General features: G+C 35.8%; 1 protein-coding gene across 4 annotated transcripts; it reads right to left on the bottom strand.

Annotated features, from left to right (window-relative positions):
- Nucleotides 1-4,072: 4,072 nt before the first annotated feature.
- Nucleotides 4,073-24,675, bottom strand: LOC116264983 (SH3 domain-containing protein 3). 4 transcript variants are annotated; one of them, XR_004174947.2, is made up of 12 exons: nt 24,488-24,675; nt 23,158-23,280; nt 22,303-22,372; nt 21,967-22,112; nt 11,301-11,402; nt 10,961-11,158; nt 10,817-10,879; nt 10,635-10,724; nt 10,466-10,549; nt 8,294-8,452; nt 7,657-7,716; nt 4,073-4,723 (listed from the first exon to the last, which is right to left on the bottom strand). XR_004174947.2 is itself a non-coding variant. In XM_031645475.2 (10 exons), the coding sequence occupies exons 1-10, from the start codon at nt 24,545-24,547 to the stop codon at nt 8,354-8,356; spliced, it is 1,035 nt and encodes a 344-aa protein (XP_031501335.1). In that variant the 5' UTR covers nt 24,548-24,674; the 3' UTR covers nt 8,035-8,353. The 4 variants fall into 4 exon arrangements, 2 of the variants coding, with proteins under 2 accessions (XP_031501335.1, XP_031501337.1); XR_004174948.2 differs by lacking the exon at nt 7,657-7,716 and having other exon boundaries at nt 4,076-4,723; XM_031645475.2 differs by lacking the exons at nt 4,073-4,723; nt 7,657-7,716 and having other exon boundaries at nt 8,035-8,452; nt 24,488-24,674.
- Between the last annotated feature and the right edge of the window lie 92 nt (nt 24,676-24,767).

Below are 24,767 nucleotides of genomic sequence, written 5' to 3'. Positions count from 1 at the left end.
TTTACACACACAGAAATATATCAATAGTTATAATAAGTGTCAGTTACTCACACATGCACACATGTGCGTGTGTGTGTGTGTGTGTAGAAAGAGTGAAAAAAGTGAATTGTATATCAGTATATTTCACTTTCATGTCTATCCAACTGTGGGTAACTTTTTGTTTAGGAAGTCAAGCTATGATCTCGGAAGTGATTTAAAACTTAATCAGAAATATCGTTAAAGGGTTTAAACAATAAGGTTTTTGAGTAAAGCTGAAAATATCAAAAAAAACTTGGGAAAAATCAGCAAAATTTTTTAGAAAACAAAAATTCCTAAACATTAGGAAAAAAATAACACAAAAAAATTTGCAAAAGAATATAAAAGATTAACTTTATATGATGACAAAATGAAGTTTTAGTAATGATAACAACGAAGATTAATAATTTAACTTAGGATTTAAACTTCAAGGCAAAAATAACATAAAAATCATGAAAATGTATGAAAAACGAGAAAAAAACGTAAAAAATTCATTTTGGAGTTTTTTTTAATAAAAACCGACAGGTTCTTTTCATTTTCATTATTTTTGGCGTTTTTATTGGGTATTTTTCAAAAAACACAGGTTTTCCATGGCTGATTTCAAAAGAAGTAGAAACATATATATACATATATATATATATATATATATATATATATATATATATATATATATTTTTATTTATTTATTTATGAGAGGAATAGAGATTTCTGGTGTAAATACATAGATGGATTGGACAGAGCGCATTCAGTGGAAAGCTCACATATAGTACCTAGATTAGGTGCATTTCGTGCCTAACACGAGTAAAAGAATCAGTGGCACAGATTGTGCTAAAAAGTAGGTTCAAGGCTTTTCACAAAGTTCACGAATGCTTCCACGCAACTTCATTTCACAGGTTCAAATTGAGGAACCAGACATGGAGCGCGCTCCTTAGAGGCCATCTATCCAGAAAGATACCAAATTATGCATTCCATGTGTGGAATATGCCCATATAAACCACGATACAGTTCTCAGGTGAATTAAAGCTTATCAGTCGATGATGAGCAGAAGATCACTAATTCGTTCATCACTAAAACATTATAAGCTTTCTGATTAAGTTTCCTTCTATCCTTATATTAATTCTTCTTTGCTGTCCTCTGTTTTTGCCTCTAGCTAGAAACAATCCATCATTTGGTTTATTTCTCAATAGAAGTACTTCATATCTCAAACATCTCCATTTTCCTGTGAGAAAATGAACTTGGTGAACATGTTATAGGCCTATATATATGTGCTAATTTTCTATACCTATGAGATATATAGCATTAATTGACATTTTTTTCTTCTTGTTTTTCTCTTGACCATCTATCTACTTTAGATGGATGGCTCTGGTTAGATAGTTGGGTAACTCTAAATAGTCAGAATCATCATTCACTCACTGTAGTGTGTGTTTGATTTCCTCACCCTTTATTGACAGCCAAATTAACAACTTAATAAATTGAAATTTCTTAAAAGGGAAAATGAATACAGTAATTCTTTGTAGATGATGGTACAAGTAACGCAGTCCAAGCCGAAAAACATGAATCAATCAAGTCCGGCTTATTGGCTGTTGTTTGTCTGCTTAATTAACAACTTGAACATGATCCATTCGGCCTCATTTTCAAAGCCCAGTTGGAGAATCCTTCCAAAAATGTACTACTTGGTTCTCTTTATGGCATTTAATTAGCTCCAATCTACCTGCCAACTAGCAAAGAACCTAATGAAATAGATGTCTCAAAGAAATAACAGAAAAGTGATAACTGGAGCTTGCTTGAGAAAAAAAATAATTGATTTGCCACAAGTTTTTCATGTACTGTGAAATTAATATATTTTTTTTCTTTATGTGCATGTGAAAATCTAAAGGAAAAGATAAGCATTTTTTGCTTTTGGAAAACCTAAAATTTTCAAAGAACTTTTATGTGCTAAAATCTTTTCCTTTTGTAACCATGGGGAAAAAAAGCATTTTTTGCCCCATCTTTAATTCTTGCCAACATTTTCCAAGCTTCAAGTTGGTCCTTCCTTTCTAGAATGCTTGCATAACCATGTTTAAAATTTTATATTTCTGATCGTTGACATTTATGGCATATATACCTACAGCAAAATCTCTAGCACTCAGTTTCCCATCAAGCCTAACTTAGATCATTTAGATGAAGAATGTTGTCAACTTATTTAAGCATCACACAAGTTCAAGGCAGGTATTCTGGTAACCAATATGTAATTGACATCTCTGACTATGCAACTAGACAGATGCATGAGACAAGGTGTTCAGCTGTCAAAGGAGACAGCTGCCTAAAAGTACATGCATGTGTTAGTAGTGGAAATAGATTAATTCTTTTAAACCTTGTCATAAGTCTGTAGTAGGTGCATGCCCATGGTCGGTCAAAGAGGTTTTAATTCTAAAATTTTATGCAAGCTAATTAAGAAATTAGTCTTGCATGTCCATTATACTTTAATCAACCTAAAGATTCATGACAAGGAAAAACTCAAAGATCCAACCATGTGGTGGACCCATCCGCCGAGATGCGAAGCCTCGAGCATGCACCGACCATCAATCAATCACGTAAAATGGTAGGGTTGAGATTTGGTCCGGGGTTCACATTCTTATTGGCTTGTAGAAGAGAAGGGGTCCACATTCAATCTCTTGGCAACAAAGATTTCAAGTGATTCATGATCTTAAAGTGGTTGTGATTGGACGGAGCTCAAAATGGCCGGAGGATTTCAGTTCATCTATTCGCAAGAAGATGACACTTGCAATATTTCTTATGAATTTTTGAGCAAAACTATCACCGGTGTAGCGAACATCTTTTCTTCTTCTTCTTCTTCTTCTTCTTCTCTCTCTCTCCCTCTCACTTTTTTTCGGGGCGTTGAGGGAGGAGAGAGAGAAATGGAATCAGCATATAGTTAGGGTGAAATTATGAATCATTCTCAAGTAAGGCAATTTTGGCATATTTGTGAACATAATCTAGTTAATTAACATTGAAGATTGAAAATAAAATAGGAAACATGTTCCAATGATAGATTTAACTTGCATTGTGCATACGACTGAAATTATATGATAACTTGTGAAGTACTTTTTAAGCGATAGTTGTAGAATATTAATGCAATACTTGTGTTTCAGCATGAATGCAAAACCAAGGCCCTTTTAGATTTTAAATCAAATTATTCCTCTGTTGATTATAGTGAAAATAATCAGATATTCCCATCCTTTTGTTATAATATGGATGTGTGTATTGGCATTTGACCAGTAGTGGAGCTACATATAGGTTGCCCATGCCAGCAACAAATTTTTTCTTTATTTTTATATGATGTCTTATAATTATTTACGTATTTATATATGTTGTGCCCCATAAGAAATCAAAACTTTTACAACAGTGTCCCTTAACCAAAAATTCCTGGCTCTGCATTTGACCTGTTATTTTTTGCACTCATGCCTGATACATGCACAAGGGTCGCCGGCAGCGACGGAGCCACATGTAGATTGCCCACATCAGCCCATAGAAATTTACCTTATTTACATATTGGCACCTTATTAATTTTTACATATTTATATACTAGTGCCCCTTTAAGATTAAAATTTAAAACACTAGTGCCCCTTAGTCGAAAATTTCTAACGCCGCCACCAGTTGCTTGCTGGTAACAAAGGTCTCTCTTTTCTAGCAGTTCTACAGCATTACATTTTCGTTAGAAGCGTGATGCATCTGCCATCCTACTGATCTTGCCAAGGAAAATACGCAACATTGTTTCCCCTTTTTAACGTCCAAATGGAAGACTCAGTCATGAAGCATCAAGGAAGAAGCCTTAAAACCCTCAGTAGACCTTAGCTAGTCCAAACGATGTCATTCATGAAAACAAGTCACAGCGGTCCGCAAACAGCCAAAGAACACCCCATAACTACGCCAAACCTTTTTCAGATTGAAAACATGCAACAATTTCCAATTAGAGTTATCAAAGTTGGACTTTTGATTCAAAAATCGTGTTACATTGAAAAAAGAATTTCAATATGATTACCTCAACAATCAAAATCGTACACTAATTTTCATTCTGTGGTTCAATTATTGTTGTATATCTCACACAAGTGAGATATGCTTCCACATCTAAAACAAAGATGTAATTCTTAGTTTTTTTCTAACAGTTACCATATATACATACAATATGATATACTCTTAGGAGTTGAGTGAAGTGGAGTTTTTGTACTTTGAAGAAGAAAAAGTCATTTGAACCTGCATTTGCAAGTGAAAGATCGATTTAGGGTTGAAGAAAGAGCTCCAATTTCCTCCATACAAAGGCAGAGCCCGAGCTCCTGCACCAACTCAAAATTCTCACCTCCACTTCATCCATACGTGCTCATGCGCATGCTTCACTCTAAGGAGGAACGGTGCAGGAACATGTACATAAAACTATTATCTTCACCTCGTTGAAGATCCAGTGGGAGCTATTATCTTCTTTCTAATTGTCTCTTAGTTGTATATGACCGCTCTTTTCTCTGGTGTCTGTCAACCTGATATCAATAAAAAAGACTGGCCTCTATTCGAGCCTGTAAGAGAGGTTGTCTTCTTTTCTCGTCTTGCCCAAAAGGAAAAACTCGTTCTTGCTATGGCATGCTCTGCTCGGTCTTGCTACCTAGCAAATTGACTTGCTCTTCAGTGCTCATGATGTTAGGCAAAGCGGCACGAGTGCTTTGAAGAGAGAGCTCCGCTGTAAAAAGTTTTCAAAAATTTTATTTAATTATACCATTTATGGAATTCAACCCCCTTAAGAAAAAAAAAATCATGGCCCTGACTTTGCCTCCATAAAAGGTATAAAATCTCTTACATTTACTCTATATTTATTGTTTTGTGAATATTACTGTAGATTTCTATTTTTTGTAAATGGCTCCAAATGACCCCACATGGAAAAGAAGCACTGACGGGAAATAATCAGTTGAAAATCATTTGCAAACATCTATTCAAAAAAAAAAAAATTATCACCAGAGATTTCTACGCTCATTTAGCTGGATTGGATGAGACTGTGGCCACATATACTAGCAACAAAAAACACCATTGCCACCATTTGTGTGAGAACAATATTTGGACATGATCAACGCTTTAACAGCAAAAAAAAATTGGAAAAGGAAATGGATGATGTAGAAGTAGGCTAAGGACGATGAAGATGATCATGAGTTTTTTTTTTATTTCTGGCCCTATTAATACTAGTATAAGATTTGAGTGTATAATTTGACGGCAAAACTAGTAAAAGAAAAAGTAATCATGTATGCAGGAGGCAATCCCAATGGAAAAAGAAGAGGTACGGCAATGGCACGTCGAGTGCTTCATGATCAATTAAAAACTTTTCCATTCTTATACTGCTCTAGGCTTTCAATCTAAGATTCTTACGAACATGACTTCCAAAGATATGACAAAGGAGACAAGTAATGCAGTTGGGAGATAGTTTTATGATGCGCATGTTCCTTCTAATGCAGTTAATTGATTTCATTTCTAGGCTATGACAGATGCAATTATTTCTCTAGTCCCACGGGTAAAAATTGTCATATTATTATCATCAGTTCAGAGGCAAAATTGTTGATGCAGTTATTAAAAAATTAAAGACAAATTATAATGAAATGAGATTGAGCTAGAGAAATATAGGGTCAAGTGTCATGGCAAATGGTTGATACACAGACAAGAGCATTTACAAATATCCTTCTAGTTTTTTAATTCTATTCATCAAGATTTCTGAAGTTCCCTTTTCATGTTTTGATGATACTGCAAAAGATATTGACTCTAAGAAGATTGTGCAATTTAACATGGATGATGCATTAAACTATAGAGCTACAAGTAAATTGTTGGTTGAAGAATACAAGTCATTCTTTTAGACTCCATATGCTACTTATAGTGAGGATCTCACACTGGAAGATCTTGACAACATATGTGAGACAAAATCAGCTATGAACAGTGCCAAAATATTATGAATTACATGTATACTCATGCTTATGCATTGAATTTCATGAAAAAAATTAACACATGAAGTTGAATTGGTCTGGCATCTACAAACCAGATTCACTAAAAATGTTTTTGACCATGTAGAGCACTGTAAAGCAAAGAAATTATTTTAGATTGATGTGTTCTAGTAATAAATGGGTTGCATATCCACATGCTAACAAGAAAGTCTTCTAAAGATGCAGGTATTATATTCAGCAATGAATTTTAAGAATCATGCACGAAGTTATTGAAAAATCAGCATAACTTTAGTTAAGGTCTTAAGATTACTTTGACGATCAAGATAGGTCTGTCATGGATACATTATGAAGTTATGGATAAGCAAAAGAGGTCATCAGATAAAACATGAAGTGACAAAGAAGTTATATATGCAAATATGGAAAATTATATATCAGGCTGAATTGGGTAACTTCATCATGCCAATCATTTGACAATATATTATTTACATCATGCATTAAGATATTCAATCGCATTTAAAATGGATAGAAAAGTGACCAATGGTTTATTGGACTGCGTTAAGACATTAGTCATTGAGCCTCACGTACAAGATGATATCCATTGTGAAATGGAAATATATCAAATGTGCAGTGTAAGTGGATGTGAAAGAAAGTTGAATGATTCTGAAAATATCTGCACTAAAGAAATAAATAGACTGAAATATAAAAGGCTTAATGACCTTATTTATGTTTATATAACATGCGATTGAAATAGAGATAATAAGCTAATATAGATTTGTTTTATAAGTTATAAACGTCTATAGCATACATTAACAAAAAATTTTAATTTATTCTAGCAATTAAAAAGAACATCAACGATAAAACATAGATTTCAAATTGATCATATCAACTTGGAAAACTTTCATGTGTTAGGTTTGTGGGTTGAGGAGAAAACCAACCGCCATATTTCAAAAGGAGGATCTTAAGTGTTTCACTATCAAAGGAGAAGAGGATGTTGACAATAAAGAGCCTATATATGTCAAATCAAGATGCTGAATTTAAAGAAGATGATGCAAATGATGATGAAAATGAAGATAAGGAGAATGAAGATATTTTCATTTGTTATTTGCATTTAACAAGTACAATAAGATGTCTAAGACTTTAAATTAGAGTCACAAATAACGTCTCGGAGTTTTAAACAGTGAGGTTTTTCTCGGGTATAATACGGCGGACTTAAAAAATACGAGAAAAAAAAGGAAAAACAGTATTTTTTAAATTAAAAAAACTAAAAATGGAGAAAAATAAAATAAGTGAGAAAATAATAACACAAACATCAAAAGATAAATAGATTTGAAACAAATAAAAAAAAGAAATGAAAAAAAAAAAACTGTTTGGCATTAAAAAATGAAAAAAAAGTGAAAAAATATAAAAAAAATGCGTTAAAAACGTGTTTTTTTCGTTTTTCAAGTTTTTTTCAAATAACAAAAGTAGCATCCACAAAGAAAACTTGGTTTTAGGCTTTCTAACACAAATGAAAGTATAGTTGCTTTCAGTCCCTCCAAACAGACTCGGACTCCAGTGACAGAAGCAGCAAAGTGATAAGTTATCATTTATATCATTATTGATATAAATGTGGTACTCATGCTCTATAATCACCCTAAAAGAATAGTAGTTAGATTGCGCTATAAATTATAATCACTCTGAAAGAACAAGTTACCTATTTGCTCATCTTTAGACTCAAGGAACTAGGTACTGCTAATCAGATATCACACAGCACCTACATGAGCATGATTTAGCGTATTATCAGCGAGCTGCAGTGAAGCATTTTCCTACTTTCAACCACAACAAATTTGAATTTCTAGATGCATTAGTTCTGACAAATTGTGTTCAAGAACTCAAAGCCACAAGACTGAACAATATCTAGAGCTTTTAAACCAGAGAAAGAGAAAGTTATAATATTGTTAGGTCAAGAACCTATAGTCTAAAAACCCAGCTGTTACATATGGAGCTTCATGGATCACTCTCTCTCTCTCTCTCTCATGCGACACACACAAGTATAAGTAGTGCAGTTTTGCCCAAGAATGGAATTTTTAAGTGCAAGAATAAGATAAAAAATAGCTCAATTAGGTAATTGGACCAATCGATGACATCAAGAATGAGGCAGAAAATTTGGCTGGTTCAGGTAACAAAGTACCAACGGTCAAGACTGCACATGCAGGAAACCTGGTGTAATTACATAGGACTGCAGCTATTCTGCATTTGTTGTTTATAAGCCTGGGATAGATAGCCAATCACAATCACAGGCGAGACTTACAAACACTGGTGAGAATCAAAGTAGGCATGAATCCACAAACCGTATTGCATGGCGAAATCCTTCAAACCAGATTGCATAAGCTAGAACAGTTTGCAGCTGCTTAATTTACTGGGATTCCCTGACGTTTCTCAACATAAGCAGATGGAAACCAGCCTGCTCTGCCTCTGCATTCCCCTTCTGACCATCCCGATGGGCTGACCTGATCAGGGTAAAACAAATTATCAAAGCCAGACCTGAGAGGGAATTATTACACCTAAAACTAGCAAGGAGACTAGACTATGATACCAAATAGTTATAAGAGAAACATTTTAGACCTAAAACTAGCAAGGACACTAGATCACCATATCTAATAGTTATAGGAGAAACATGTCACAAATTCTATCTAAATCAAAAGAGAAAAAAACTAAGCCTTAATAGACATCATTCCAAGGGTTGAAAATGAATCCTGACGATATGAGACTACTGATCATATAACGCATTGCTCCAACATGTATGCACTTATTTGGTGGTGCCACATGGGAGAGCACACACATTAATGTGCACATAATAGATGCACAGTACCATTCTTTTTGGTCAAGTGTATATCGTGCCTGAATCATCTTGGATTATAATTTATAAATGCTTACACTTATCACATTATATATTAACATGAAATTTGGTTCCAGACATGCTACAATCTATATTCAAGAAATAACAAAGCATATGTTGCCTTCACAGATTTATTATCCTTCAAAGATGACTGCTTCCTCTCAGTCTCAGTTAATGTATGTTTAGTCCAAATCAACAAATTACCCAACTTAGAGAACGGATGCCCTAATTCAAAATTGAGAGAGAGAGAGAGAGAGAGATGATAAAACTGTAAATCAGGCCCAAACAGGACTAATGCTTCAATAATGTCACACTTGAAGCTCCCTTCAACACAACAAAGTAATACTCAAGAGGTCACACCCAAGAGAAACAAAGAACATATATTGATTCCAAATAAACACTACAAGAAGTGGCTAAAAAGCCATGGCAAAACAAGGGACAGCAGTTCCTTATTTATATAATACAAGAAAAGAAGAGAGGATGAGGAGAAATGGCTGTTGGGCCATTTCCAACGGCTAGAAATCTAGCCGTTGGAGACAGGCCCAACAACTATTTCTGCTCTAAAATAATAAAAAAGGTGTAATAAAGAGAAAGGAAAAAGTACAAAAAGAAATGGAAAATTACAAGCATGACCTAGGTACCCTAAACTATACACATATCTATATATATAAGACATATATTAGCACACTAATATATGTAATATACATACATATAGATATATATATGTATAAAGGTTTGAAGCCCTAAGAAGATAAAAAGACATCTGTCTATAGAAGAATGTTTACGTATTACCCAGATTGAAGAAGACACTCACATTTTTGTGGCTTTCATGCACAAAAACAAGTAAAATTGCAGTGCCTTTATGCAGGCATCCATCACTTTGAGCAGCAGCCTAATAATGCAGCTTCTATGCCCCACAGGTATCGGTATGGGTGCGGTATGGGTACCGGAATGTAGGTATGGATATGGAAAATTTTATAAGTGTGATACAGGGGTATGGCAGGTGCGTGTATTTATATATATATAAGCAAACATTGTTATCAGGAAAAAAAAATTCCTGAGAGTTTTTAAAGAATTTGTTAGCATTCATTTGTAGCCTTTAAAGATTAAGTTTTATAATATAAGTGATAAGAAAGGGGTTTAAACAAATTTTACAAGGAAAGCACCTTCAAAAAAGGGGCAAAGGGATGGAAGACTTTGCCCAAAATATCTCTCATGTAAATCAGGTACTTCTCTCTCTCTCTCTCTCTCTCTCTCTCTCTCTGTCTCTTTTCCCCAAAAATCTCTCTTTTCATGACGGAAGTGCATGAGACTTTTTCTTTCTTTTTTTAATTAAGAAAATTACTTACCGTACCCAAATGGCACACCATACCCATGTCAGTGTATGCGTGTCCTGATGCAGGTACCTGGGCAAATATGGTTTAACCAGGTGACATAATTCAGCTCTAATAATTTTACATGATAATAACAAAAATAGCAGTAACAATGATGTGCTTACAGATACACACAAACATGTAAAATTCCACTATCTTGACAAAGGCATGCATCACCTCAAGAAAGCATCCAATCATTCAGCTATGAAAACTCTGTTATTACAGAAAGGGACACAGTTAAGAAATATAACCTGTCTAACAACAACATAATCACCAATATCCAAGCTAAGCTCCTTATCTGACTCAGCAATAAAGGCATGTGTGGCCTGAAAATACTGAAAAAGGTTAAGGCATCTGATTGAATAAATGAAAACATTAGTTTTAAATTTCAAGCATCTATATCTCAGACTTTTCACATACTTCTGCCCAGAAATACAGTGCCTTCTCTGAACAGCTTTCCGATGGAAAAATTGGAGGAGCAGATTCTTTACGCTGCTTTTCTGATACCATCTGAAAAAAATATATACATATATTGAATATAAAACATATTAACGAATCTAGAAAACGTTAGAATATGACAAAAAGAAATGGCTTCAGTTAACCTCTGCTTCTGCCTCATCAAGAAGTACAGCTAGTCGACGATGATAATTTTTTTCTGCATTAACCTTGAAAAGAAATTGTTTCAGAAGGTAAACATGCACAAAGAACAAACTTCATATTAGTACAAACGTTTTCACAGACAATACCAATGCAAGTAGACGCTGGTGTGTCAATCTCTGTTGCTGAGCTTCAACTGCAGCAAGTGCTGCCGTAGCTTCCTTTCCTAATACTGCCATGTTGGCTTTAATTTCTTGCATCTTAGCTTCAGATGCTTGTAACTTCACAGCATTCTCTGTACTGTGAGTCTCTCTAACTCTTGCTTGCCGCCTTGAAACTTCAGCAGCCTATTGAATACATTAGATCACTTTGAACATAAACTGATGATACCAATAATAACACCAATTCATATCAAAAAGTAAATATGATTGGGATAAAACAGATTAACTTTTTGTATTAGCATCACGATCGCGCATGATATTTGATTACCTGCAATTCAGCATCATGTCTCATTCGACTATAACGTTGGGCAAGGTGGCGAGCATCCTCCAAAGGAGCTCCATTGGCCATCGCTTTTAGGGGTTCCATAACCTGATAACAAAATAGATGAACTTATCAAAAAATTTTGACATGCATCGACTTGCCTTAAAAGGAATGTTCATGCATTTTATTTTAAATTTATCTCATACAACGTGCACTAAATAACTAGGAAGTTTAAGTTGACCCTTTATATATTGTCATTAGCATTAAAATGATGATTGGACACCTTAAATATATGCATTACAAAGACTTATATCTAGACCAAAAGATATATGGGCACAAATACAAACAAAACCCGGACACACAGAAGTTAAGGTAAGAACAAATTTCCATAGGCATAAGAAAATCCAGAAAACTATCACAAATTTCAGAAACAGCAGAACTTTCTTGGTATATGTAAATTATGTGATTTATATAAGTTCCCCGCCTGCTGTGACTAATTTTAAGAAAGTGTACAATGCAGGCCACATGGATGTAGAATAGACAAATGACCTTGACATCATCAGTGATAGAGGAAACAATAAGTGGGCAAGATAAAAACAGGCACACAAGTAAAGCTGCACTATGAAGTTGACATTAAAAAGAAAAGCATAGGAGTTGAAAAACTAGGTGGCACTAAGAAGGTGTTTGTCCACCTCAGGTTTTAGATCCATGAATCTGATATGGCATGCTTTTCCTAACAGCTATGTTTGGTAGCCATGTATCTTCGAACCAGGCTGATATAAGTTCATCTAATCTAAGATACAAGGATTTTAAAACCGGAATTTCAAATACCCCCTTTGATGTGAAACCTTTGCATCTTCTCTCTCTCTCTCTCTCTCTCTCTCTCTCTCTCGCGCACGCAGAGCAGCAGTGACTGTTAGAATGTATCTATTCCTATCTATATATATATATATATATCTATACGTATGTATATTACATATATTAGTGTACTCATATATGTCTTTTATATATATATATATATATATATATATAGTTTAGGGTACCTAGGTCATGTTTGTAATTTTCTTTTCTTTTTTTTTTTGTATTTTTTCCTTTCTTTTGTTTGCAACTTTTTTATTATTTCAGAGGAGAACTAGCTGTTGGGCCAGTCTCCAACGGTTAGATTTCTAGCCGTTGGAGATGGCCCAACAGCCATCTCCCCTCCTCCTCTCTTCTTTTCTTGTATTATAAATAAGGGACTGTTGTCCTTTGTTTTGTTATGGTTTTTTAGTCTCTTCTTGTGTATTTTGTGGTGATTAATATATGATCTATTCTCCTCTTGTTTGAGGTCTATTGAAGGTTACTTATTTGAGTTGGTGGAAGCTGGGGTGTATATCTTGAAGCATTTATCTTATTTGGGCCTGATTTACATGGTATCAGAGTCATGTTTTTGGCCCTTTGTCTTCGTGACTTTCAAGTTTGAAGATTCAACTCTTACTCTTCCTTTAGAGCTGTGAAGCACTCCAAGTGTTCGATGTATTGCTGGATGTGTTTTGACACAAGAAGGTGTTGTTATTTTGCTGGCCTCTTTTGGTGATTTTTGTGACGGGATCCAGCTCCCTTGGTGGTGAAGCTTGTGACTGTTTTTGGCACGTCAAAAGCTTCTATTTGTGTGGCTGTTTTCTCTCATCCTAGCGCTACCTCAACGTCTCCTCTACAAGGTACACATTATGAATGAAAGAACTTCTTCTACTCCTCTCCCTAAACTCACTTCATCAAATTATGTTTCTTGGGCAAAAACTATGGAACATTTCATTAGAAGTAAAGGCTTATGGGGTCTTGTTGATGGGACTAAAAGGGAACCTCAATTAGTCCTAACCAAAACCATAGATGGTAAAGCCCAAGAACTGAATGGAGTTGAAAAATATAAGGTTATGAATGAATATGAGAGAAAATGAGAGGAGTGGAAGATAGGACATCACAAAATTATTACTTGGATTATTGCTTGTGTCGATACTACAACCATGGGCCAAATAGCAAAACATAATTTTGCTCATGAAGCTTGGGAATTCCTCAAGAAAACTCACACTATAAAGGATGTGGCTTACATTTTCAATCTTCAAATGAAGATTGCAAGTCTCCAACAAGGCGACAAGTCCATTAAGGAATACGTTGGAGCTATGTCACACGGGTGCGGATGCGATACGGATGCGGATACGGCAATTTTCAAATTTTTTGGATACGCGGACACGGCTACATTAAATATTATAAAAAATGATAAGATTAAAAAAACATTAAATTAATAGTTCACTCTTACAATCTTGTTAGAAAATGTGTTTTATCACAAAAGTACTGAATATCTAAAAGGATTGTTCATGGAAATAATTGGATGCATCATAAAAAATTGATAAAATGAAAAAAAAAACGTTAAATTAATGACTTTTATTTTTTGCCGTGTCCGCACACGTATCCCCGTGTCTGCGTGTCGACACGGATGCGTGGGCTATTTTGCCGTGTCCATGTGACATAGCGCTGGAGAAATAGAGCAACTATGGAACGAACTTGCTCTATTTGAACTTGAATGGTATGATCCAAGAGACATTGGAGTAAGGGAAAAACAAATCCAAAGGGAAAAATTTTATAAATTCATTCTTGGTTTAAGACCGAAATATGATGGAGTCAAAACTTCCTTGCTCCATAGACATAAAGTGTCATCTATGAATGAAGTCATAGCAGAGCTTCAAATGGAAGAAAATAGACTCAACTTTTCTAAAGAAAAGAATGAAAGCGTTCTTGCTACCTCAAGACCCGGTGCTCGTATGAGAACTTATAGACCTGCACACTTCCACCGAGTAAATGAAGGAGCAAGAAGAAGAATTATTTGTTACCACTGCCAAGAAGAGGGAAACACCAAACCCAAATGTCCAAAACTAAGAACTTATGACAAGAGAAGCAATGTGGCGGCTCGCATCCAAGAAGAAAGGAAAGAAACAAGCACTCTTCAACTCGATCAACTTGAATGTAATCTGATTGAAGCCCTTCAACCTTTTCTCAAGGGAGAAAGCACACCTTCAACATTGGGGGCTACCATAGCATCTACCTCATCAAGTAAGTATTCTTGGATTATTGATTCGGGTGCATCTTTTCATATGACTCCTTGTGGATCCCTTCTCACTGAATGCACCAAATATAATTCATATCCATTTGTAAAAATGGCTTATGGAACTTCTCTTGAAATTGATTTTGTTGGAAACCTTGATCAAACTTTTGAATCAAAAGTTTTAAAAGTACCTCAAGTACGATGCATTCATAAACTCAACTTAAATTTGTTGTCCGTTTCTCAAATGGCTGACCTTGCTTTTGATATAACTTTCTCACAATATAAATGCTTGATACAGGACCGTCTATTCAAGAAGACGATTGGGGAAAGTTTTAGAACAAATGATCTCTACTACATAGATTTTTTGGACCTTTCAAGACCTTCATGCAATATCATCAAAGAGTGTGACATTCAAACTTGGCACCAAAGACTTGACATTCAAATCTAGAAAAAATGTCTCATCTTTCCTTCTTAGAAATGTATTGTCAAAAGAACTTTTGTTGTAATGATTGTATCAAGGCCAAAATGAAAGCCTTACCTTTTGATAATAGAAATTTTGTTACTAAAATGTCTATTTTGTTACTAAAATGCCTTTTGATTTGGTGCATTCGGATGTGTGGGGACCCACTCCTATTATATCAAAAGAAGAATTATTGTACTATGTGATATTTATTGATGATTATTCTAGGCATACTTGGGTTTATTTTCTCAAACACAAGTCAAAGGTATTTGCAAACTTCAAGAATTTCTATAACATGATCAAAACCTAATTTGGCTTCAATATCAAAATCTTTAAAAGTGATTCAGGAGGAGAGTTTATGTCAAATGACTTTCAACAATTTCTAAAAAATAAAGGCATTGTGCATCAAAGATCTTGCCCAAACACTCCACAACAAAACGGAGTGGCCGAAAGAAAACATAGGCACATTATTGAAACCACAAGAGCACTTCTTTTATCCAAAAATGTTCCTAAAAACTTTTGGGCTGAGGCTGTTTTGACATCAACCTATTTGATTAATAGAATGCCTACCAAACTTTTGAAATATATTTCTCTTTTTGAAAAATTGCACAACATAAAACCTAATTATGATAGACTTAAGGTTTTTGGTTGCAAATGCTTTGTGTTGAGTAACAAAGATGATAAGCTTTCCTCCAAAGCTATTAATTGTGTATTTATTGGATATTCGGAAACACAAAAAGGCTATAGATGTTATGATATTGAGCAAGATAAAGTTTATGTTACTAGAAATGTTATCTTTTTAGAAAACGAAGATGGTTTTAAGAATGAACCAAGAAACTAGAAGATTATGCCTTTCTTTGGACGAACTATGATGACGATTCCGATATTGAGGAGCAAATAGAAGAAGTTATAGAAGATAGTCCTACTAATCCTCCAAGAGACATTATAGTTTATAGGAGAAGAGATCATGCAACACAAGAAAATGATCAAGCCAATCCTAGGAGGTCTCAAAGACACATAAGGCCTCCTCAAAGATTCATTTCATACGAGTATTTTTCTCCTAGACATAGAGCTTGTCTTATGGCACATCATTCCTTTTATGAGCCATTGTCTTATCTTGAGGCTAAGGATGACCCAAATTGGATTGATGCCATGAATCAAGAACTTAAAGCTCTTGAAAGTAATGATACTCGGGATATGTCTCTCTACCTTTAGGAAAAAAGACAATAAGATGTAGGTGGATCTACAAAGTCAAAACTAAGAGTGATGGGACCTTGGAAAGGTATAAGGCTAGACTTGTTGCTAAGGGTTATGCCCAAGAATATGAGATTGACTATGAAGAAACATTTGCTCCTGTTGCCCATATGACCTCTTTTAGAACTCTTATTGTTGTTGTTTCTATCAAACAGTGGCTCATTTTTCAAATGGATGTTAAAAATGCTTTCCTAAATGGCCATTTAAATGAAGAAGTTTTCCTGAGTGTTCCTCCTGGACTGGTCCTACCTCAAAACAAGGTTTTGCGACTTAAGAAAGCTCTGTATGGCTTAAAACAAGCTCCCAAGGCCTGGTTTGACAAATTTAGTAGTGTCATGATTAATCAAGGTTTTAAATCTTGCTACTTTGATACAGCCATGTTTGTGAAAAATACTTCGATAGGTATAATTATTTTATTATTGTATGTTGATGATATAGTAATTACTGGGAGTGATGAAAAAGGAATCATAGAAATAAAACTATTTCGTAAGAAATGTTTTCAAATGATTGATTTGGGAAGGCTAACATATTTTCTTGGAATTGAAGTTGCATATAGCAAACAAGGTTATCTGTTTTCTCAAATAAAGTTTGCTAGTGAATTGATTGACAGAACATGTATTTCAAACAACAAGATTGTAAATACTCCAGAAGCACTGGGAGTAAAAATGAAGATCGATGATGGAGAGATATTAGAGAATCTCACTCTTTTTCGGCAAATTGTTGGTGCTCTCTTATCTCTCCATTACTAGACCAGATATTGCTCATGTCATTCATGTTATAAGTCAATTTCAACAAAGACCCACCTCAATGCACATGGGAGCGGCAATGTGGATTGTGCGTTATGTGAAAAATACAATCAACAAAGGACTTTTCTTGTCTTCCTCTTTTGTATTAGAACTAGTTGCTTATGCAGATGTTGATTGGGGTGGAGATCCCAATAATAGGCACTCCACTGGTTTTTGTGTGTTTTTAGGTAATTCGTTAATTTCTTGGTGGTACAAGAAACAAAACAAGGTGTCTCTATCATTAATTGAAGCTGAATATCGAGCCATGGCATCTACAACAAGGGAAATTGTATGGCTCAAAAACTTATTGAAAGATATGAGCCTTCATCTTGTGGATCCTGTCAAGTTTTGTTGTGACAACAAGAGTGCCATTTATATTGACAGTAACCACACATTTCATGAAAGGACAAAGCATATAGAGATGGACTGCCATTATGTTCGTGAAGAGTTTCTTCAGAAAAACATAGATCTGTCATATGTTCCCTCTGAATATCAACTAGGAGATTTCTTTACCAAGGCTCAATTTCTCATTGGCAAACTTTCGGTTATCACACCATAAGTTTGAGGGGGGGTGTTAGAATGTATGTATTCCTATATATATATATATATATATATATATATATATATATATATATATATATATATATTAGTGTGCTAATATATGTCTTATATATATATAGATATATGTATAGTTTAGGATACCTAGGTCAAGTTTGTAATTTTTTATTTCTTTTTGTATTTTTTCCTTTCTTTTGTTTGCAACTTTTTTATTATTTTAGAGGAGAACTAGCTGTTGGGCCAGTCTCCAACGGTTAGATTTCTAGCCGTTGGAGATGGCCCAACAGCCATGTCCCCTCCTCCTCTCTTCTTTTCTTGTATTATAAATAAGGGACTGTTGTCCCTTGTTTTGTTATGGCTTTTTACCCTCTTCTTGTGTATTTTGTGGTGATTGATATATGATCTATTCTCCTCTTGTTTGAGGTCTATTGAAGGTTACTTATTTGAGTTGGTGGAAGCTTCAAGGGTGTATATCTTGAAGCATTTGTCTTATTTGGGCCTGATTTATAGTGACAGCCATGCTACTCAAATCCGCATGAGAAATCAGACCTGCCTCCTCTTTGGGATTTAAAAACCATGGATTTCATCCCTTTTGAGGATTTGATATCCATGATTTTTGTTGAGAAATAATCTTTGCTTTTAGGGGGATTTTAAGTAATTATACTTAAAGCCGTGTAGGTTATTTTATTCCCGTAAGCCTCTTTTTGTCATTTTATATTTCTTGTGGACTCTTTTGTTATAGAGGTTGCCGCCCCTTTCTACCCTAATCATATATGATGTACGATTAAGGGATAATGAGGTTAATGATTCTCTCTCTTCCAAACCTTAGTTTCAACATGGTATCAGAGCCACAGACCTAGGACTGTGCCATCTAGGGTTTGACACCACTTTCCTCTTTCTCTCATCTTCCAAATCCTCCTCCGAGCTAGGGTTTCACGCCTAAGGCTCCTTCTGTTTACAAAAGAGGCAATTAGATTGTTTGGTTGAAAGGGGCTAATCACATTTAACATGTAGAAACGTGATTAGCACCCTTGTGTTGCTGTTGAAGTCGTTAAGTTCTTGCAAAACCAAATCTGAGTTGTCGTTCAGTTCTAAATGCTGGGTTGCATCAAATCTGACTTAGTTGCTATTGTTGAAGAAGTTCAGGCCAGATCACGTCGTTGAGTGGTAATCAGATCAAAACTTGCTGCAGGTTTCCTCTTTTCAAATCATATTGCTGTTCTTGAACCAGATCTGAAGTCGCCGGCTGCTGGTGTTCCATATCTGAGGTCGTTGCTGTGTGGGAGTTGACCAGATCAGTTCTGGAGTTTGAATCATATCAGATCTAATAAAAAGACCAATATCTGAATTTTTATATGTTGAAGGTGTTGTGACTTATATCCCAGCCGATTGTTCTTGTGCCTTTACTGTGCAGTACACTGCCATCATTTCTAATCTGATTGTGCTTCTAGCTTTGTTTATTGGTGAAATATGGCAAATGGGAAGGGTTCCAGCAGCTCTAGTAAATCTGATCTAGAGACAAAATACAAGGCATTTTCAAACCCCTTCTCCTATGGCACTTCTATCAAGTTAGGTGGAACAAACTATGAGATTTGGCATAGGACCTTCACGATGTCTGTGGTGGGACATCGAAAGGGGCACATTATAGAGGAGGACGAACCTAAAGAGAAAGAGGAAAGGATGCTACATGGACTGAAGATACTAATATTGTTATGGTCTCTATAATGAACAGTGTTCAGCAACAAATTGCTAATGGGTTATGCTATTACAAAATTGCTAAACGTATATGGGAGCATCTCCACAACACTTATTCTCATGAAAAGAATGTCAGCAGCATCCTACAAATAGAGCAGGATATTTCTCATCTCCAGCAGGGAGACCAAGACTTGGCTTAATACTTTGCTTCTGTGCAAAATGCATATGAAAGGCTGAATGTCATACGACCTCTTTGTGATGCATGTCAGAAAGTTCATCTTGAGAGAACCATGGTGGCTTGGTTCCTGTCTGATCTGTCTCCTGAATATAGGGCTGCGCACGAGCCAAGTCGAGCCCGAGCTTGACCAGCTCGAGCTCGAGCTCAGGTCAAACTCAAGTCGAGCTCCTTATAGCAAGCTTGAGCTCAACTCAACTACACAAAATCGAGCTCGAACTCGACTCATTTAACCCATTTAACTCGTTTAGGCGTTAACTTGTTTAGCGTTAACTTGTGTAAGTATTAACTCGTTTAAGACGTGTAACCGTTAACTCATGTAACTCGTTTAACTCGTGTAACTTGTAGAAATTCGTTTTTACCCTAAAAGTTAAAACCGGTGAACCGGTTTTGGCAATATTATATGGAGTACTGATTTTAGAGTCGAGTCGAGTATAAACGAGTCAAGTTCCTAAAACTCGAACTCGACTCATTTATCGTTTCAAGTATTTGTAAGCTCAAACTCGGCTCATTTATAAACGAGTCAAGCCCGAGTTGGATCGACTCATTGTGCAGCCCTACCTGAATATGGCGTTGCAAAAGCACAAATGCTTATAGGGGCTGAAATTCCTGATTTAGCAAAAGCTTATAACAAGCTTAGTCAGCTGGCTCTCACTTTGTCTCAACCACATAATTATTCTACTGTGTCTGCCCTTGCTGCCTATGGAGGGCGTGGACGTGGATCTAGTTCACGTGGTCGAGGTGGTGGTTGTGGCAAACTGCAGTGAACCATTTGCAGTTGATTGGGTCATCTTGAGGACAAATGTTGGAACAAAAACGGGCATCCTCCTTTGTCCAGAAACTTCTTCTACTGCTCCCACTAAGCCCACATTCCAGGTTGCCTCCGGCTGTATCTGCTCTGACTGCTCCCACATTGAGTGAGAATATAGGTTTCTTCTCAAATGCATTAGTCTCAATCACTCATAATATTACCAGATTTTAGCCTAGAGATCTAATACAACATTTGCCTCTACTATCGTATCTAGTGTTGCCTGCCCTACTGGTATGACTCCTCAGGATTCAAGTAGCGTATGGATAATAGACTATGGTCCCTTACAACATTTTTGTGGCAAAAGCTCATGTGTTTTCTTCCTTCCATTCACACCATGGACCTCGCCATATTAAACTGGCAGATGGAAGACTGTCCCTCACCTTGGAACATGGAGATGTTCAATATAGAGGTAGACTGTCACTATGTTAGGGATATTGTGCAGTTAGGAATCATTTCCACCACTCATGTGACCTCTGAAGAGCAAGTAGTTTATATGTTCACTAAGCCGTCAAGGCGTTAACCATTACTAAGTTTTCTAGTTGTTGTAACAAGCTGAGCATGATGGATATATGTGCTGCAGCTTGAGGGGGAGTGTTGATAAATAATTTTTGCTTTTAGGGGGCTTTTAAGTAATTGTACTTATTAGAGATAATGAGGTTAATGATTCTCTCCCTTCCAAACCCTAGTTTCAACAATTTTAAAATCCAAGATTTGATAAAACGCTGGATTTAGGAGCAGTCCAACTCGCGGATCTTAAAACCGGGCTATCAAATGCAGCCTAAGTTAAAAACCATTTGGTGGCACTTTGCAGCACCAAATTTTTTGAGGACACAGCAATGTGAATTTCCAGATATTGAGACAAATAGGATTCTATAAGGTAAATGTTCACCAAATATAGCAGTCAAAATAGAAAAAAGAAAAAATCCTTCCTACAACTCATGTCCATCTATCAAAGGAACAACTAAAAAGAGTCCACATTTACTCTCATGTCTTCCTTTTCACTTTTCAGTCTCGATCATCCATGAACGCAAGAAAACACCACGGCAAGTCTAACAAAGGGACATGGGCATCAGTCTACTTATCCTTCATGTGCATTCCGGATATATTTGACATACTAGCTACAATTCTTATAAGATTCCAGTATTGCATGGATACTTCATAATCTGTTCTTGAGACATTAGGGAGCCCACACATAATAGCATAGCATGTCTGAAGCTGTGTCACAAAACAGAGGAACAAGTGCAGTTACGTGTATGGGAACGAAAAATAGAAAAGAGAAGATTAGGATCAGTCATCTGAACTTGATCCTCTTTGCATCAGGCAAGCTCTGTACCACCCTTTGGACTTCTAATTTCCAAATTACCTTTTATCATGAAGAGTGGCACAGCCACAACTGTTGTTTGTACGACTCCAGCTACCAGCAAGAATTTTTCATGATTTTATTATACCTACCAGGAATAGTTGGTACAATGACACCTGGCCTCAGAAAGACTGATTTTCAAAATCACTTATGTGACATATAAAAAGACCTGGTTTCCATGCTGGACTATTGGTGGAGCAATAATTGGATATCTAATAAAAAACTCCAATACCCATTCACAAATTTAATTTATTTTTACATAATAAAAAGGGCATACATGTAAATTGACAACCTTGTTAGCAGCACGATGCAATAAATACATGCTTAATAGTTCTACTCAAGATGAAGTATTGTAAGAGAAAGTCTCCCACAGATGATCTATTAAATGGTTATTGATAAGCAAAAAGGAAACCAATGAAAATAACTTCATGTTACCTCCAATGAAAATACTCTATTCAATTCTTCTGTTTCCCTTACTATATTAGTGCAAGCTTCACCATATAAGGAGGCAGCCTTTGCAAGTAATGCATCATCAGTTCCCTCAACCCCATACCTGGTACATTCTTCTGACATCTTCGATTCTGGAAATCATGATTCACACCATATTTGGAAAATCGAACAAAATAAAGCTTCTTGAATTTTGAGAAGATATATTTAGCAGTTATAAACTTGTATTGCTGATTACAGGATTTGTTTGAGAATTCATGATGTGCCCCATCTTTTATGAAACCGTAGAATATAAAAAGTAAATCAAAATTGAGATAGACATGCCTATTTCAATTCTCTTACATCCAACAGATGTAATGGCTTCAGTAGCTCGAACAATTTCTCTTTGAAAGTCCTGCAAAAGGAAGACCCTAATTACATGATGGCTGGTTGCACCATTTGAAATGCCATTTGCTAAACCATTAACTGACAACTTTTCAAGCAAGACAAATTAGACATGTATGGTGATGCATGCATAAATCCCAGCAGTGCAGGTTCCAGCAAAAAATAACAGAATCCATTAAGATGCAATGGAGTGTAAAATTTCATAAGGACCACTGTGAAAAAAAAATCAGGATGCCCGTTTCAAAATTTGGAAATTTAAGCATGCCTCAAGATTGTTCCAAGTAAAGAAATTGGCTGCCTCTCATTTTTCACCTCCCTAGGCATCTAAGCATTGGGCTTTCACCTAGAGAAGCTAGGCTGTGTCTAAGCACAGACTACACCTCACTATGAAAGAGATCAGACCAGATATATAGAAAAGAGGGTAAAACCATAGAGGTGAGCCTTTTATTTCATTTTCATAGCCAGCTAAACGCCCATAGGATGATCAGTTTACTCCGCCTTAATTCACCATTTGAACCCTATACAGAAGACGTCTTTCTACCAGCTTCTTCTATATGTACCACAGTTGAAGCACCTAAAGGAGAATTTGAACTCTTTCAGGTCAGTAATAGAAGCAATTCTCCATACTGTTGCAAAATAACTGCACTGCTATGTCTGAATCAGAGAGACCTAGCCCTTAACCAATAAAATAAAAATAATCAAGCTCACTTACCATAACTTCACATCTGAAACTTTAAATTTTTACAATAGATGCACCCACCACAAAAAGGAATTTCAACAGAATGTGATCCATACCCTGCCAGTGCGGGTAGACTTATAAAGTTTCTCAAGTTGTTGATGTCTCTGCAACTCAATCTCATCTGTGACCATTACATCAGAGCTTTCATATCCGCTCACAGTAAACTGCTTTATGACAGCCTATAGTTTCAAGCATGAGAAAAGAGATTAGTACATAACTTGAATACAGGTTTTCCAAGGCAAGAAGTAGCAATCACAAATGTAGACTGATAGAGAATGAAACATTTAAAAAATGCAATGCACAAGGGGCTGCTTCGTCAAAAGTATACAAAGAAAAATACAAAACTATTCTTTTGGTGAGCTTACCAAATGCGAAGCATCATTAACATCATCATTTTTAAATGTTTGCATGTGTGTATTTGTGCATGAATGCAAAAAAATCTCACAATCACTCTAGAAATTCACTAGGATGTTTTGAGCATGCCCAACCAAGCTTGACTACAAAAACTGTAGCTTCTTTCACAATTCAATCACGTTAAAATAATTATCTATTGTTAACCCACTTAAACATGGTGGAAGGTAGAATCTAAATGAGTATTTTGGATTAACAGCTATTTCTTTCTTCCTATATGCAACAGTTTATACTGCAAGCAAATGAAAGAGCTTATTTTACAATGTATGTAGAGAATAACATATCCTGGAAGAGAACTTTTGAATTTGGGAAACTTGTAGCCTAGCCAAATATGCTCTTGAAGCAATCCGTTTCTTATGTAGAGAATAACGTCTTCCAGAAGAAAACCTTTGAATTTTGAAAACTTGTTGCCTGGTAAAACATGTTCCTGAAGTAATCTGTTTGACTTTACATCTGACCATATTCTTATGGAAACTTATATGGCTATTGAAACACAGGCATTAGATGCCTTAAGGTGTAGCATCAGAACTTGTGATATGGCATTAGAACATAAAATAAAAGCTTCAGATTCTTGTGTATTTTTTTCATTTTTACATCAGTAAATTAGTACAGCTTGAACCCATAATTGTTTTTCCTTGCTACCCAACACATGCATCAAGGCAACCGTAGTTCACTTCGTCGCATTAAAATTATCCATCAGAAAACCAACTAAAATGCATGACCTGATAGAGAAAAACCAGAACCAACTTAACTAAAAGGGAAATCCCAACAATCTGAATAATCTTCATAAAGACAATAAATTCCAATTGGGGATCGTCTCCTCGGATCTGAGCTTAGGTAGTGCACCAATAGGAGAAATTGGAAACGAAAAACAAAAATGAATAGAGATATGGACGAGTTAGGCAGTTCATGGTATATTAAACAAGAAGAAGAATGAAAGGAAGGTATGTCGAGAGGGAAGAGAAAGAGGATTACATGCTGTTGCTTGGCAACCTGTTCTCTGATTTTGCTGGCTTGTTTTCTGAGAGCATCCATCTCCCCAACTCTATGCAGATCTGCTTTTCCTAGTTCGTGCTCCTCCGCTCCTGCTTCAGTATGGAACAGAAGACCGCTTGACTGATCGGAGCAATAACTGTGAGGTGCGTCCCTGTGTTACCAACATTTGACATAAATATGTTCAAGTTTTGGTTGTATAACAAGGACACGACAATCTTCGGCCTTTTCATTCAATTAACTTTGGGTCCGAAATAGACGG

Source organism: Nymphaea colorata, chromosome 11 (assembly GCF_008831285.2).
Source record: "Nymphaea colorata isolate Beijing-Zhang1983 chromosome 11, ASM883128v2, whole genome shotgun sequence".
NCBI classification, from domain to species: Eukaryota; Viridiplantae; Streptophyta; class Magnoliopsida; order Nymphaeales; family Nymphaeaceae; genus Nymphaea; species Nymphaea colorata.
The sequence above is the reverse complement of the archived record's forward strand: the minus strand, read 5'-3'. Positions and strand labels throughout refer to the sequence as shown.